Source organism: Amphibalanus amphitrite, unplaced genomic scaffold (genome assembly GCF_019059575.1).
Source record: "Amphibalanus amphitrite isolate SeventyFive unplaced genomic scaffold, NRLGWU_Aamphi_draft 000270F_arrow, whole genome shotgun sequence".
NCBI lineage: Eukaryota > Metazoa > Arthropoda > Thecostraca > Balanomorpha > Balanidae > Amphibalanus > Amphibalanus amphitrite.
In genome coordinates this window covers 129,916-145,152 of record NW_024881765.1, presented here as the reverse complement: position 1 = coordinate 145,152, position 15,237 = coordinate 129,916, and the positions used below count along the sequence as shown (strand labels likewise).

The 15,237-nt window shown below is 49.8% G+C and overlaps 3 protein-coding genes across 6 annotated transcripts; 2 read left to right on the top strand and 1 right to left on the bottom strand.

The window, feature by feature from the left end:
- The first annotated feature begins 275 nt into the window (after positions 1 to 275).
- Positions 276 to 3,471, top strand: LOC122387001 (lectin BRA-3-like). The gene is made up of 2 exons (XM_043376781.1): positions 276 to 599; positions 958 to 3,471. Exons 1-2 carry the CDS (start codon positions 390 to 392, stop codon positions 1,369 to 1,371), a joined length of 624 nt encoding a protein of 207 aa, XP_043232716.1. The 5' UTR covers positions 276 to 389; the 3' UTR covers positions 1,372 to 3,471.
- On the bottom strand, positions 3,391 to 8,170 carry LOC122387002 (RWD domain-containing protein 4-like). Of its 3 annotated transcripts, none has more exons than XM_043376784.1 (5): positions 8,095 to 8,170; positions 6,625 to 6,761; positions 6,151 to 6,260; positions 5,673 to 5,862; positions 3,391 to 4,681 (listed from the first exon to the last, which is right to left on the bottom strand). In XM_043376784.1, exons 2-5 carry the CDS (start codon positions 6,724 to 6,726, stop codon positions 4,523 to 4,525), a joined length of 561 nt encoding a protein of 186 aa, XP_043232719.1. In that variant the 5' UTR covers positions 6,727 to 6,761; positions 8,095 to 8,170; the 3' UTR covers positions 3,391 to 4,522. The 3 variants fall into 3 exon arrangements, with proteins under 3 accessions (XP_043232719.1, XP_043232717.1, XP_043232718.1); XM_043376782.1 differs by having other exon boundaries at positions 3,391 to 4,678; positions 5,667 to 5,862; positions 8,095 to 8,150; XM_043376783.1 differs by lacking the exon at positions 8,095 to 8,170 and adding an exon at positions 7,356 to 7,394 and having other exon boundaries at positions 3,391 to 4,678; positions 5,667 to 5,862.
- Positions 8,119 to 14,803, top strand: LOC122387000 (transducin beta-like protein 2). Of its 2 annotated transcripts, none has more exons than XM_043376780.1 (8): positions 8,119 to 8,646; positions 9,253 to 9,456; positions 9,779 to 10,002; positions 10,619 to 10,835; positions 11,218 to 11,403; positions 11,994 to 12,185; positions 12,731 to 12,840; positions 13,901 to 14,803. In XM_043376780.1, the coding sequence occupies exons 1-8, from the start codon at positions 8,520 to 8,522 to the stop codon at positions 14,003 to 14,005; spliced, it is 1,365 nt and encodes a 454-aa protein (XP_043232715.1). In that variant the 5' UTR covers positions 8,119 to 8,519; the 3' UTR covers positions 14,006 to 14,803. The 2 variants fall into 2 exon arrangements, with proteins under 2 accessions (XP_043232715.1, XP_043232713.1); XM_043376778.1 differs by having other exon boundaries at positions 8,349 to 8,646; positions 9,241 to 9,456.
- The last annotated feature ends 434 nt before the right edge of the window (positions 14,804 to 15,237 follow it).

Sequence of the window (15,237 nt, the reverse complement as noted above, 5' to 3'; positions counted from 1 at the left end):
ACGTGGACATTTTGTATGATATTTATGTGCCATGTTGTCACGGACTACCAGCCATTTAAAACAGCGTGATCCCAACCAGATCTCCAAGTCCAGATAATGATGTACAACTTGGGGTTTGGTTTTTTCACCCAGCAGAAACATTCCTTGAAGCAAGTTTGCTTACACTGAACGTAGACCATCTACGGCCGTATAAACTATCGGCTCATTTGCAAAACCATCGCACCAACTTCCCCAGCAAATGACTTATAATAACCGAGCAGCGTGCACCAGCACAGACAGTCGACAGCTGTGTCGCGAGGGTTCGAGAGGGTTCTCTCAGCTGTCTCACTGTCCTTTCCGATCACATCACGCCATTGTCGCCCCGCTTTTCCAAGTTCGCACCATTCACGATGACGTTCTCCAGTGGGGCCCTCATGGTCGCGTGTGTGGCCGCAGCGATTCTCTGCCCGTCTAGCGCCTCACCGGCTATCGGACTGGGTGAGCCCTCGGTCTCAGTGAGTGACCCCGGAGTCACACTGCAGGTGACCGGTCTGCGTGAGATTATTGCAGAGGTCGTCGCAGCAGCTCTAGACCAACACGACTCCACTCACGAACCTCAGGTGAGACCTAACTGTCTGTGTTTGAACTTTGGCCAAACAACCGCCTGAGTTATACTGTTCTCTGGTTTACCTTCTTTTGCTGCACCGACTTCCGAGCAGATTGACATGCCTAAAGCGTAATGATTTCTCCCAAATGATCAATATCGGAACAAAATGCACTTAAATGTTGACAACTAGTTCTCAATAAAAAGACCAGTGGGTTGCGAATAGATAATATAGATCAGGTTATGGCCTTTGCAACGGCACCGGCGATGCATGCTGCGGTCGGGTTAAAAAAGGATAGTTTTGGAATCAAGTTATTTGTATAAAGGTAAGGTCCTCGTGAACTAACCAGTCCATGTGTCCGTCTTTTGAACAGGGCTGCCGGAACACCTGCCCTGGCAACTTCATACCGTGCGCCGGACAGTGCTACAGTCGGCTGTCCACACAAGTGAACCACGCCCAGGCCGAGCGGGACTGCCTGGCGCTGCACGCGCACCTGGCCGTGCCCCGCTCCCGAACAGAGAACCTGTGCGTCGCCGGCCTGGCAGGCCACGAGAACATCTGGCTGGGCATCACCGACAGCGCCGAGGAGGGCGTCTTCCGCGGACCGGGCGGCAGGGCCGTCACGATCAGTGACGGATACGTGTGGGCCTCTGGGCAGCCGGACAACTGGCGTGACCAAGAAGACTGTGTGGAAATTCGGAAAGTGTCGGAAGGCTACCGCTTTGCTGAATGGAATGACGACAACTGTGTGGCGACCAAAAAGTTACCAATGTGCCAGCTACTATAGATTATAATAGAAGCGATTCTCAAGGCCGCCCCACACTGGACCTCGCATGCGGGTTGCGAGTCTGCGGGTTTTGGGTTTGCGGGTATCATACTCATTCATGGAGTGAGAACAACATTCTATTTAGAGTTGCAAAGTTGGGCTGCTACCGGCACCGCCCCGCCCCACAAAAATTTTCTGGGATACCGGCATGCTACCACGCCCAAGCAAAAAAAACCGCCAAATTACCGGCATACCTACTAAAAAACCTGCATTCTTGATTTTGGCTTACCCCTACATGAGATGCCACATTTTGGCAATTAAATGTATTTTGCAGTGGCTAAGATTGCTGTTATTACAATTTAATAGCCTCTTAGTGTGCAAAGTTTGAATCATATGCTGATATATTTTTTGTGCGAAATCAAAAATACCGTCATGCTACCGGCAAGACATGCCAGATACCACGAAAAAACCTGCGGCAGTGAAAAATTACCGGCATGCCGGTAGTGCGGTAGGCAAATTTTGCAACTCTAATTCTATTATACTCATTTCATGAATACTGTGAAACTGATACAGCTTCAGAGAATTACGCATGGAATTACGAATTATCGACCTGGCCTAAATGCATCAAGACATCGTCTGTGATAAAAAACTAACATGAAATTGGTCATCAGCACCCCAAAAGAACACAACAGCTTTACTTTCCGAAATTCTAGCAGGTCCCGATTTTCCCAACTTTTTGGGTCATTGACCTGACCTGGAAGGTCAACCAATGACCTAGGACCTTAAAATTTGATATAATTGCCTTCCTCTCGTCCAGGGCAGCACGCTCGTTGTTTCCGCAAAGCTCTAGCTCGATCAGGGGCCGAACGGCAAAGGGGGTCCACCCGATCCCCTCCCCCTAAACGTTATACCATGTTATACTCTGTAAAACGCCGCACAAAAGCGAGGGTTAAGCATGGAATTAACTGCTCCCTTCAATATTAAAAAAAAAAATCTAACGAATTGTCAATGCGATGTAAATGAACTGCCTTTCGGCGGTGCCTACGTACCAAAGCAATGTCCCAGTTTGGGGCAAAAAAAAAGACGGTTTAACCCCATGATTGCAAGTAATTGAAGTGCCTTAGTACTGTACACTATACACTGTACATATGTACGTACATGTAAGAACAGAGCTTGCAGTACCTAAGTATCTACGAGCCCACTCCTGGCAAGTTTGGGACACTCCTTACGGAACGGTGAAAGCACACATCATGAGCCACCGTACAGTTCTGACTACGCACATTTGTACCGGGCGACGTAACAAATTACGACACCGCCCCCCCCCCTGTTGCAGTCGCGCCAAAACGGCGTGACTTTGACGAATGCGGCGGGTGTTGGGCCGCGCCAAAAGCCGTCCGAACGAGACTATGTCACGGCCCGATATCACAATGCAGTGACGGTGATTCAGAGTCGCGTTGCAGCATCATGTCGTGCGGCTGGGGACAATGAGTGGTGATCACCCGGTGACGATTTGTTCACGCTGGTGCTTCGGCTCTGTGCCGGGTCAAGCGGTCGAACTGGAATCGTGGCGGCGTCTTTCAACGGATGGATGCTGGCGAAGTGTGGCGATTACGTCCGTCTTGTGGAAGAAAGTGCACCAGTCAATGGAGATCATTTCCTGTCCCATATTTCATGGGTATTGCGGGTTTTGTTGAAACAACTGATGCGCTGAAGTTCGCACGCACCATGATTAAATCAAAACTGGGTTTTTAATTGATCGAACCTGAATTATCACGTGAGGCCTTGATTTAGGATACTGATAAAGAGCGACAAGACGATGTTGCTTAGGGTGTTAATTTTTATCGTTATATATAAAACATAAAAATATTCAACGATTTTCCAAACATTGCCAGAGAACTAGGTATACCTACGATGTTGCTAAAAAATATCAACGTAAAAAATCAAATAACAGGCCGCCAATGTTGTCAACCATCATACAATCGGTGTATGACATCGCAGAACAACGTCGTTGGATCTTAGGTTACGAACAAAGCAAGCAAGTACTAACAAGTATCACCATATGTATTGTCAGCAATCGTGATCAGCGTATCATCTCGAAAAATGCAAATATAGTCACCGTGGCAAATACTATAATAGCAGAGAGCTTAAAATCCCGGTAAAAGCATTGAGTTGCTCTTGGCGAATTATGAGCCGGAAGACAGCGAAACCTTTCATGGTCGATCATTGTGCAACACTACAGTTTATTACGTCGCAGAAAGCCGGAGGGTCGGGCAGCATGTGTCGAAAAATATGCTCCAGCAAGTAGTGATGAGTGTATACATTTTTTTAGAAGTGAAAAATGTATATGATTGCTGGGAAGAAGTATGAGCAGAAGGTATTAGGAGAAACCAGAAAGTCTCAAAACAAAATGCAGACGAAAAACCAATCTTTTACCCGAATCTCGGCAATCAATAGGAGGAAGAATGACAAATCTTCGACGTGCGATTCAACGCATCCTTTAGCGAAAACCAGGCAACTAAAGCAACTGAAGGAGGTCGTTAGGATCTGAAGGCAGATGGAACAAACCGGATGCAATACCGGAACAGACAAACGATGGAAACGGAGCCTGACAACGAGCCCGTCCCGAGTGACAACATTGTTCCTAGTTGGCAAACCATGCTTCCAGATACCTCTTCGGCGCTGCTTCTCGTCACGCAAGCACGTATGACAGCGCCTCTGACCCGTCAGTTCACTACCAATGAAAACAACACTACACACAACAACACTTTGCATCACATTTGGATCCCACAGCGCCGGTGCCGCCCGCTTCCCATCGTTATTCAATGTGGTCACAAAAGCACTCAGTTTGTCTCTTTTGCCAGAAGGTGAAACAATCGCCGAAACTCTTACCATCTGACGATTTGTGGTCAGAAATATATGTTTCCCACACCTGAAACGCCACCAACCCGGGACGAACTCTAGTAGAAAATAGTCGTTGCTTCGACAAGCCTCCGCTAAAGCTCTGGCCACATCAATACCCGATCGAAATATCGTCGTTTGGTGTCACGTGGGACTGGCTAGCCGGTTTCTCTGAGTGTGAGCGGGGACGGTAGGGGCCTGGCTAGTCGGTCTCTCTGTGAGTGTGAGCGGGGACGGTAGGGGAGCCCAGGACGGCCCGGTGGACGGCCCGCCGTTAGCTGGGCGCCGTCTGGGACAGGTGTCGGATGATGTCCACCCAGTCCCAGCCGCGGGCGCGCTCGCCGCCGCCGCCCACCTGCGCGCGGTCCCAGGCGCGTCGCTTCTGCTGCTTGGACAGCTGCTCCTTCTTCTCCTTCTTGACGCCGCCGCCCTCCTGGCGATCAGAGAAGCTCACACTCAGAGGAGGCGGCTGTCGTGTATGCAATATGCATTATGCATACTCGTCAGTCGTAACTAAAATACCTTAACCTCCCCTTTACACTCTGAGAGCGGATCAACGGGTAACATAGGTACTCTTGGTCTCAAGATAAGGGTTGCAGCGACCAGTAGTTTAAACGCGTCCGGAATATCCCCTGTCAGACTGACGGCTGTCGGTTGTCAGACCGACTCGACTGTGAGACTCGGATCGAGTACACTCCAATCTGTCCGAGTGGGGCAAAAGGTAGGTTATTAATCGCATCCAAACTACTGGCCGCTGGGACCCTTACCTTGAGACCAATAGCACAAGTCTATTACGTTCTCACGAATCTGCATGTGAACAGCGCCATCTTGATTATCAACAGCAACTTCTAAAACGGCTCAAATCGGAGTGTCACCAACCGTTGTAGCTCATACAACTAAGTCAATTCTTTATCACGTGTCTAATACAACACGAAACGTTTCAAAAACATATCGCATCACATACAATAATCCTGTCCGCACTAAGCTATTGTCTACTCTCCCATTGCGTGTCAGAGTACTCTGAGGACACGCGGACCTCGCCACGTGCTACCCTTTTTTATAAATTTAGTCCGAGCCTTTTGATAGAAAGGATTCACAAGGACAGAGCCACCGCTAAGCGGAGCTTGTTGCGGTGACCCTGCCCTCTACCCTCCGATCGCGCAATTCCAGTTCTATGGCAGAATTTAGAGTCCAAAGTTTTACGTGCGCACATAGCCGCGCACGGCCGGTCCCCTCACCGACTTCGCCTGGCTACGGCCTGCCACCAACCGCAACCATACCTGTCAGGAGGCCCATAAATGTCAAGCGCCCGTCGCGCTTCGAACCCGGACTGTTATAACAGAGACTGCGTGCTCTCACCACGCGGAGTCCAACGCTCTTCCAACTGAGCTACGGGACCGCCCTCCTCTCCACTGGACGCCCACCTGCGTGATGGTGAGCTGCTCCACCTCCTCAGTGGCCTGGCTGACGGGCGGCGCGGCCGTCTGCTCCGCCATCAGCTCGGTCACGCTCTCCTTCACCCACTCGAACAGGGTGAACGTCATCGACATGCCGAGCATGGTGTCCGCCTGCTGGCGCACCTGGTCCACCACGTGCTCCTTCACCGCCGGCAGGCTGACGGCGCCCCGTACACGGTGGTCACTTGGGGAGCGTGCAAATAAGGACAAAAAGAGATGTATTCTGGCTAGGGTGCAGCAGATGCACTCTGCCTCTAATCATATTCAAAACAGAAAAGATGCTTTAAAAATACCATACAGAGCTGATGTTGCTACCCAATTGATATACTGTAATAGTCTCTGGCAAACACAAAGTTTTTTTTATTAAATAGTTTCAGTTTCAACGAGTCAGAATCAACAGCAAAGTAGAAGGACAAGCAAATGCCAAGGAGTTAGGGGTACTTACATGTGTTTGTTATAGAAAGCATCAAGGTTGATGTTGGGTAGTTCATCAGGGTAATTTTCAGTCCACTTTACTTCCACCAGAAATGATTTAATGTCACCGTCTTCCCCATACTGAAATCAGTTAGAAAGAGTAATGTAATATAATGTAAATATTCATATTTGAGCACTGCTTAACCTGTTTCATAAAACAGGTTATTGGAAAAGGGCACATGTTGAAAAAGGACAGACAAGACAAACACAATATGACCGCGGCGATCAAAAAGAGCAGCGAGGTCAACACTTTATCTCCACCTGCCATTAATCCAAACTTCACAAATGTTTTGTTGACATTACAAAACTTGCATTGAAGTTAATACCTTAATACACTTGGCTGAACAGTAACAAATAGCTAAAATGGTCCTAGAAATACAATAAAACCTGTAACAAAATGATGAAGCATGGTTGGCAAATACCTGAATAAAAATGAATTGATTACCTTGTACTGAAAGGTCTTCTCATCAACTTCAATATAAGATGGGTCTCCTTCATATATGGACCTTAAAACCTCCAGCTCTTCAGCTTGCATTTCAGCGGACATTGTTATAAAAACTCCAACTAGGTACGTAGTAGAGCCTGCCAAGAAAACAGACATGTTAGAAAAGAATAAAACAAACGTTACAAATGGTTGCACTTCCGGCTACATGACCATTAGCAGGAAGGTTAAAGTAAAGGGGCCTCTGTATGCCAGACAATTCAACCTAAGTTGAAACCCCTGGCCCTGGTGTGCTCCTATGAAAGACCAAGCCTGTACACCACAGCCCACTTCACTGTTTGGTTGGACATATTTAACTGGATGAAACATAGTTGGTCATTTACCTACTATGGTATGGCATTAAACCTCTCCGGGAGTCCGGACCTATTGGTTTTCTAATTTCTAGTGACTAGTACACATGTCTCGTCCGGGGGGGGGGGGTACGATCCCCCTCGCCGTTTCGCCCCTAATGAAGCTAGAGCGTCGCGGGGAAAAATGAGCGTGTGCACCGTAACCGTTAGGTACGAAACTCAGAGAGAGAGCGCGAGAGAGAGAGAGAGAGAGAGAGAGAGAGAGAGGGAGACCGGAGAGAGGGAGAGGGAGAGAGGGAGGGAGGAAGAGAATGGCAACCAAGGGGAAATTCACTTCACAGGAACTTATAGTTATAAGTACATAGGTACAACAATGATAATTACCAGGTATACAGAAGTAGTGAAACCTCTGGAGGACACTAGGTCAGGTAAGTTACATCTCCCTGTGAAAGCACCTCTGGCACTGGGGGCATTGGCATTGCAAATTTGTCAATTTAGGACCATGACTGTAGAAGTTTCCTATGACATCATAGGTCAGTGACCAGACAAGTTTCAACCCTATCGCCGGTGTGTGCCAAACTTGGCCAAGCTATCGCAAACAGACCCCATGGGGGGCAGCAGCATCTGCCCCCTTCTTCACCTTGGCCAGCAAGGGCCTGGGTTTTTAAATATTGATCACTTGGAACATTTCCTAAAACAATGATACACAAAAGACACGAATGGGCCAATGAGGGGAGATTTAGCCTCTTACTGTAAATTTGTCATCTTTGATGCTGGCTAATCATAATGCATATTTTTGATCGGATAGTGCAAGCTGATGCAACATTGATGTTCCTGACTGAAAGCAAGAAAATAAGCTGGGTTCATCTCTCAAGATTAATGAGCTATTGTTAAATATTAAACTACGTCTATTCTTGTTTCATTCTTAAAATAGCTTAATTCTTACTTCTGGTTTCTAATTGACAATTTTATCAGCACTGAGCTAAGCTTTTATTAATATAATTTATAGATTGAATGCTTATACCAGATCAAGACACCATCAAGTATACGTAATTTTACAACTAAAAAAGCCAAGGATATAGGTAGCGATTGAAGAAAATGGCTAAAAAATGCATTCCCATACTTCGTCCAAAATATTTCGCCGATTGAAAGACTGCCCATGCATCATCAGCAGCCCAATGCCCCTATGCCGCTAGTATGATCTGTGAGTTTTTAATTGGTCCTGTTGTCAGGAAAGCAATTGACAATGATTTGTCGTTTCGCAAAACTAGTGAGCTGATTCGTCTGTAAAGGCATTTTTCGCTGACGATTGCTTACAGCGTAAAAAGTGAACAAATATTTCATTTAGCGGCAAGACTGGCGCACCCACGTAAACAACACCGGCGACGAGCGAGCTCGACGTTGACGGATTTGGATTTGGATTGGAGCTGCCCATTTCTTTGGATATTTCTGGAATATATTCTGCGGTTCTTTTGCAAAAATAAAAAATTAAAATAGGAACAAGCATTGCAACTTTACTGGTTCTCTAAAATAATCCAAGTGTACATCATGGATGTGTCAGGAATCCTCGCTCTCAGTCCAATCTTCATTACGGTCATCTCGGGAATTGTGATAATTATATATTTTTCTAAGAAGGCGTCACCGGTGTCACCTGTGGAGCAGGATGACCCCCCAGGTAAGTCTTGAACTTAATACTTACCAGGGGCGGAGAATTGTCAAAATCCCAGGGGGTGCTTTTCTGCCACCTGGCGAATGAAAGTGTCGAATCCGTGCGTGGAATAGCACCTTTGGGCACGTTTTCCCAGCAGCATCACTCTCCTTGCAGCTTATGCAAAGCAATTTGTGTCTTAGACATAATTTAAGCACCCCTGAAGCACTATAATATGGTGACTTGGATTTCAGGGGGTGCTCGAGCACCCCCAAAACAACTAATTCTCCACTCCTGATATTTACCCATTTCAGACATTTTTAAGCATTGAAACACTGAAAAGTGAGCAGTTAGGTATTGACAGATTTGGATTCAGATCAATATTTAATTCTCAATTGCAATGGATTAGCTGATGTGCCTGTAATTGGGATTGGTTGGTATCAAATACCAATCCAATTACAATTCAAACTGCAATTTACAGTCACAACTTGTATTGTTGCCTGACTGCTTGGAACAGTGTGAGAGTTCGGGTTAGATGTTTTGTATGCTGTTTACACTGCATCATTACTTTTAACTTGAACTTACTGTTTTTATCACTGAAGGTCACAATGTTAATCACAGTTTTCCCTGCAGTTCCACTTGACAAGGGTGATGCTGACAAAGTGACATCCAATGTCAGCAAATCGAAGAAGAAGGCAGACAAGGTTCCTCCTCATCGAGACAACAAGTCAAAGTTCAGCCACCCCTGGCTGTTATCTTCCTTGAAGGGTCACAATGACAATGTTCTGGACATGAGCTTCAGTCCAAATGGCAAATATTTGGCATCATGTTCCATGGGTGAGTGTCTTCTGTCACAATGTGCTGGTAAAAATGCATGCATTGGTAGCCACTTTTATCATTGTTACCTACTGGGTTTTCTTCATGAGTTAGTGTAAGACGGTGTTATAGTGAGAGTGAGCCACCTGAGCTCTTCTGAATACCATGTATTGATGCCATTATAGTGGACAGCGTATTTACTGAAGTCCCTGATCTCTGCACTTCAGGGTCAAAGTGCACCAAATCTGAACACTAAGAATGATAAGAAATCATAGGAACCCAAATGCTGACCACCCTGCCCACCTCCACTTGTTCACCCCCCCCCCCCCCACTCTGAGGACAGATCGGAGCGTACTGCTGTGGCAGACACGCCATTTCTCTGAGCGGGAGCACAAGTCGACGCGCGTGAACGTCGAATTTGACCACGCCACCGGCGTGAGCTGGAGTCCCGATAACCATGCGCTGCTGTGCGCCAAACACAACGAGAACCGGCTACAGGTCTACAAGCTGAGCAAAAAGTCGGACGGCACGCTCGGCAACCCGCAGGTGGCCGTCACGTTCGATAAGGTGAGCGTAGAAATGGCGATGTCGGCCGGCCGGGCCACGATCCACTCCCGTCCGGGCCGCGAGTTCCACAAACCGCTGGTGAAGGAGGGGGCCGACCGGCCGCGCGCCGTCCCCTACCGCTGGTGCTAGGTGGCGCCACTGAGCCGCCGGCCAGAGGGCGCTTGTGGCGGCAGCCTGGCAGCACCGGCTAGTAGCTGATACTGGGGCCTCAGACTGAGCTGGGTACATGGCTGCTAGGGCTAATGTTCCTTTCGCAGTTGTGCGGCTGCAATCTGCTGCTGAGTGTATGAATTGGAACAATGCTTGTGGATTTCGAAAGGTTAGTGAAAATCAGGAACGGCGAAGCCGATCAGGTTAGGATAATATGGGAGGGGAGGGGGTAAAATCAGCTAAGCATTGGAGAATGGAGATCCGGCTTTCAAGAGTAGTGAAATCTCCTCATTTTTATACCTTCTCCACTTACGCTGTCTTTACCAAAAGACATTTTCTAACTGTATTACCGTTTATGACAACTGACAGTACTGGTTCTTCTTGCACTGTTTGCAGCTTGCACCTATTATATGGACCTGTGTCATTTGCCATCCACCACAATGACGCTCCTATGTCTCGGCCGCAGCTGGACGACGACCCGCTGGTGGGCAGTGGCATCTCCAGTAACGGCGGCTCGGCGGAGCAGCGTCACAGCGCCGGCCACTACGTCATGTGCTGCTCAGAGCGGGGCCGTCTGACCGTGTTTGACCTGCGTGGCGGCGTCCTGGCCTCCACCGACACCCGCCAGGCGCCCGTGCACGCCGCGCGCATATCGCCCTGTGGACGCTTCATCATGTCGGCAGGTACAGGATGGGACAGAGGGGATGGAGGTAGGGCAGTGGAGTTAGATGGTAGGAGGGTAAGGTTATGTGGTGTGTGACGGAAGTCTGAAAGAGCCATTGAAAGGGTAGTAATTTCTTTAATGAAAAAAATGTATTGGCTAGGACGTGGGGTCGGTAGCTGCGCGCATGCATAGAAAGGTCTCGCTCGATTAGTTGTGGTTGGATGTTAGTTCGCGATTTATTGTTATCCTATAATGTGTCGAATGATTTCGCGATATTCGATTGAAAGTGAAGACCGATAAGCTCGTAGCTCTAATGGCATGACGTGTTTACGCCCGGCCTCTCCTGGGCTCCACCTCTGGTCGCTACACCTACCTACCTTTGACCACCGTCCGTCTCTCAGGGTTCACGCCGGACGTCAAGGTGTGGGAGGTGGCCTTCACGCGCTCGGGCGACTTTGACAAGCTGAGCCGGGCGTTCGAGCTGAAGGGCCACACGTCTGGCGTGCTGGACCTCAGCGCCACCCCCGACAGCTTCCGCATGGTGACCGTGAGCCGAGACGGCACCTGGAAGCTCTTCAACACCAACGGTCAGTTGCACGGGTGGGCCGAGGGGTATGTAGTATGACGCCGATAGCTGCTTACTGTGATGCCAGTGAATAATATAACCAGATTTCATAACTAAGACGATTGGGTGCGCCAAATGGTCTTTGTCGCCGGCCGAGGCGTCCTGAAACCCATTCACTATACGATAAGACGATTGGGATGCATGTCATTAGAACAGCTGTTGCTTATGTTTGACACATGTTGCGTCCTTTTGCAGCTAATATTGTCGATGTATTGTCATTCGCCGCGATTTTTGTGTGGATAGTAGTTGGCGTTGTGTGGCGTCTCAGTGCGTTGTCTTACTGCGGTTCGTGCACAAGGCCCCCGGGTCCCGGTATTTCCTTTTCATTAAGTAGTAGGTTTAAGCAAATGGTCTAATGCCTTGGTTGGGAGAGCAACTCCCTTACAGCTGTAGAGTACAGATCTGGCAACTTTTTGTCTTTATTCTAATCGGAGTTTCTAATCGGGAGCCACTCACAACTGCTGGCTTCAATCGACACATCTCCCACTGCTGCTATAAAGCATCGTACCAGCCAGGACCTCCCGACTGACGCAGCCCCCTCCTCCCACACAGTCGAGTACCGGATCGGTCAGGATCCGCAGCTGATCCAGTCGGCTCCCTGCGGCGGCGGAGAGTCGGGCCCGGCCTCACGCGTGGCCCTCTCCCCCGACGGCTGTACGGTGGCCGTCGGCGCCCGCTCGGACGTCCAACTCTTCTCGGCAGAGACCGGAGACATGATGGCCACGCTCGCGGCGCTGCACAGTAGTGAGTGGAGAGGAGCAGCATGGGATGGGAAGGGACAGCGTGTGCCCCGGATTGTGGGCAGGGTGGGGAGTGGGGTCGTGCGCCGCGGGAGGCCGGATAGTATGTTGGGCAAGTGGGTCAGCAGGGAGCCCTGCCTCTGCTGTAGTTGGCTGCAGGGACCCGAGACGCCAGAGGATGGTGATTTGTCACAGTATACCACCCCTCGCACCCATCGTCATTTGAGCGCCCATCACTGATTCCCCCTACTCTTGTGAATACAGTTCGCAGCGTGCTGCTCTGACTTATAACGATATATTATATTTCCTTGATCCTTCCCATCTAATGCTCGCCCCCCCCCCCCCGAACCTCAGTCGTCCATTACTGGGCGGCTGTCTCACTGGTTTCTCTATCTACTGATATTTTGTATATGACTATCATGGCGTAACTGACATTTGTGTTCGCCGAACTCGAGGTTTTCGTCAAAAGTCGTCGTTTATACTTCTTTTAACATGAATGCGCCGCTCGTTGTGTACCATCACTGACCGCGCCGTCCCCCGTCTCGACAGGTCCGATCACCTGTATGCTGTTCGATCCGACCAGTCGCTACCTGCTGACGACTGGCGACAAGCACATCCGGATACTGCACAACGTTCCCGGCTGCAGGGTCAACATACAGGTGAGAACAGAGGCGGCAAAACACACGGACGTAGTGGTGAAGGCACGCAGAGTGTCGCTATGTGAAGGAAGGCAGGATTGGCCCGTGAGATTGACGAACAACACGCATACGCCTTACACGTCAGACCCCGGTGTCACCCCCACACTGAGTTGTTAGGTAAAAATTCAGTCCCCTGTCACAGGTGGTGGAAGATGTCACCCGTACCTATCGTACCCCGCACACCCGGACATTCGCCCAGACCACAGGTGCCGGGCGGTGGGCCGTCCCGCCCCGGCAGTCCCCGGCTCAGCTGGGCGCCCAGTTAAAATAGTCGGTTCCCAGTGCCGCGGGCACCGCGAGGCTGCCCCCCGCGGCTCCCAGATCCGGCACCGTTTGAACGGCTGGTAGGGTTACATGGTACTTTGATAAAGTAGACTTCGCTAGAGCTAACCTCGCAGAGTAGCAGTCTGGAAGGAGTCGCTGGAGGCATTCCTGTTCCGACTAGTAACCTATTCAGAATATATCAGTATGAGACGTGAGACACGTTCCATGTGTCTCCTCGGTCCTCGGGGGCGTGTTTTGGGTCCGTGAGTCGAGATAAGCTACCAGTTTCTTTTTTCTTTCCTTTTTGTATGATTTCATCTGGTTTGTTCCGGCTATATCCGATTATCTTTCGCCTATTTTGGCGGGCGTTGAACCGGTGCTTATATGCTCTTACATTCGCTGGACCCTGATCTGACATAAATGCCTTTTTGAAGAAACGCGTACGTTGTGATCATTTGTGTCATCATACTCTAAAGTTATCCCGGACGCCATGCCAAAACGATACTGTAACTTTTGAATTGCTGCATTTTGTAATGCAAACGTTCATCGGGTGGTTAAAGCATTCTGATGTCTATATTTCAGTAGTTGATGTTTGCCTTGTTCGAAGTTTCGCCAAGCTCTGGTTGGAAAGACTGTGGGCACTTTCTGTGCTCTCATTGATTGTGCTAAATAAGCATGTCAGACAGGATTCAGCAACCACTTGCCGAATATAGCCGGTTCTGCGCCGGCTAACCTATGCCCGTCTCTGACCCCTCAGGTGATGAAAGACAAACTTGCCAAGACGACCAACCACACCCTGAAGGAGCGGCTGACCGCCCAGGTGAAGGAACTACAGGCTTTTCTGAGCACACTGGGTGAGTGAGTCGCCGGCCACTGATCCCAGGAGAGAAGCCAGTGGTCGTTGTTGGTCTCTGGAGCGGGAGAGAGGATGTGGGACGCGGGCGAGGGTGCTGAAGACAGGGAGAGATGAGGAAAGATTGTGGCAAGGGAGGGTGCCGTGTTTTACCGCTGCTCAGTGGCGTGATAAGTTAGAGGCGAGATCTGGCGACGGATCAACCCGCCACCGGCAGGAGGAGACCATTGGTACGGCGGGGATTCTAAAGGGCTGTCCGCGGGACGGTGCCACCGATAATCAATACAAAGGAGCGAGGTTTTGGGCATCGGGCGAGCCTGCTGGGCATTTGGGCTTACTGGGGCTGACGCTGGGCTAATGGAACGCTGTGCTAACCATACTGATATTGTCAGTGACTGATCGCGCCTGTGTCGACCGCCGCGGTTGTGGAGTTCGTTTGTTGTGTGTTGAACGATCATTTTCGAACGCGGACGGGGCCGATGGATGACATTCCAGCCTGTGGCTGCCTAGTGCCCACTGCGTGGGCTTGGCATTCCCCCTGTACGCGCGAAAAGGCATTCCCGTGTAAGCTAGACACCACATTTAACTATCCAACCGACCGGATGTGTCGGCCGTGACGATCGCCGTGACACGTTTCGTGATGATCGACGTGACACGCTCCGTGACGGCTCCCTACCACGTTCCGTGACGCTGTACCCGACCCGGCACTGTCGGGGCTGCCAGATTTGTGATATGCCGTGTTGTGGTGCCACACTTATCATGTTCATCTCGCAGGGTTGCCAGTTTCAAATACAAACGTTTTCTGTGGATGCGGTTGATATGGCGAAAGAGTGAGTTTTAGCACCAAATTTCTGGAGACTGGTGTCCGGCATTGCGACATGAGAAAGCGTCTGGTAGGGAGGATGTGTTGCATTCTTGAAGATCATGCAACATGTGCAAGAAATGTTACGTTGAAATGGTTGGAATGTTTCGCTTTTCTTAGATGGGCCGGTATTTTTCGAGCTGGTTTTCCAATTTGGCCGAGCTCTCTCCACTAAAAACGTGTTACGCCCAGCTGGCAGCGGCTCGGCGCGTCAAACGCAGCTTGCTGGCGAGCTGCGGTCGCAGCGCTTTCATCTCGACAGCTTAGTCGGCGGCGGTGATAGCCCGGCGCGCTCGTGGCGGGCCCATAAACCGTGGGGACGCCTCCCGTAAACTGGCGCCTCAGGCGACTGGCGGCGCTTACCGACGCAGAATCTGCT

Bases quoted from the DNA above. Each gene is read 5' to 3' on its own strand.
- LOC122387001 (XM_043376781.1), top strand. From the start codon at position 390: ATGACGTTCTCCAGTGGGGCCCTCATGGTCGCGTGTGTGGCCGCAGCG. The intron at 600-957 runs GTGAGACCTAAC...TCTTTTGAACAG, and splicing joins ACTCCACTCACGAACCTCAG to GGCTGCCGGAACACCTGCCC.
- LOC122387002 (XM_043376782.1), bottom strand. From the start codon at position 6,726: ATGTCCGCTGAAATGCAAGCTGAAGAGCTGGAGGTTTTAAGGTCCATA. The intron at 5,863-6,150 runs GTAAGTACCCCT...GGGCGCCGTCAG, and splicing joins GCTTTCTATAACAAACACAT to CCTGCCGGCGGTGAAGGAGC. The intron at 4,679-5,666 runs GTCCAGTGGAGA...GATCGCCAGGAG, and splicing joins TCACCATCACGCAGGTGGGC to GGCGGCGGCGTCAAGAAGGA.
- LOC122387000 (XM_043376778.1), top strand. From the start codon at position 8,520: ATGGATGTGTCAGGAATCCTCGCTCTCAGTCCAATCTTCATTACGGTC. The intron at 8,647-9,240 runs GTAAGTCTTGAA...TGTTAATCACAG, and splicing joins GGAGCAGGATGACCCCCCAG to TTTTCCCTGCAGTTCCACTT. The intron at 12,841-13,900 runs GTGAGAACAGAG...CTGACCCCTCAG, and splicing joins GCTGCAGGGTCAACATACAG to GTGATGAAAGACAAACTTGC.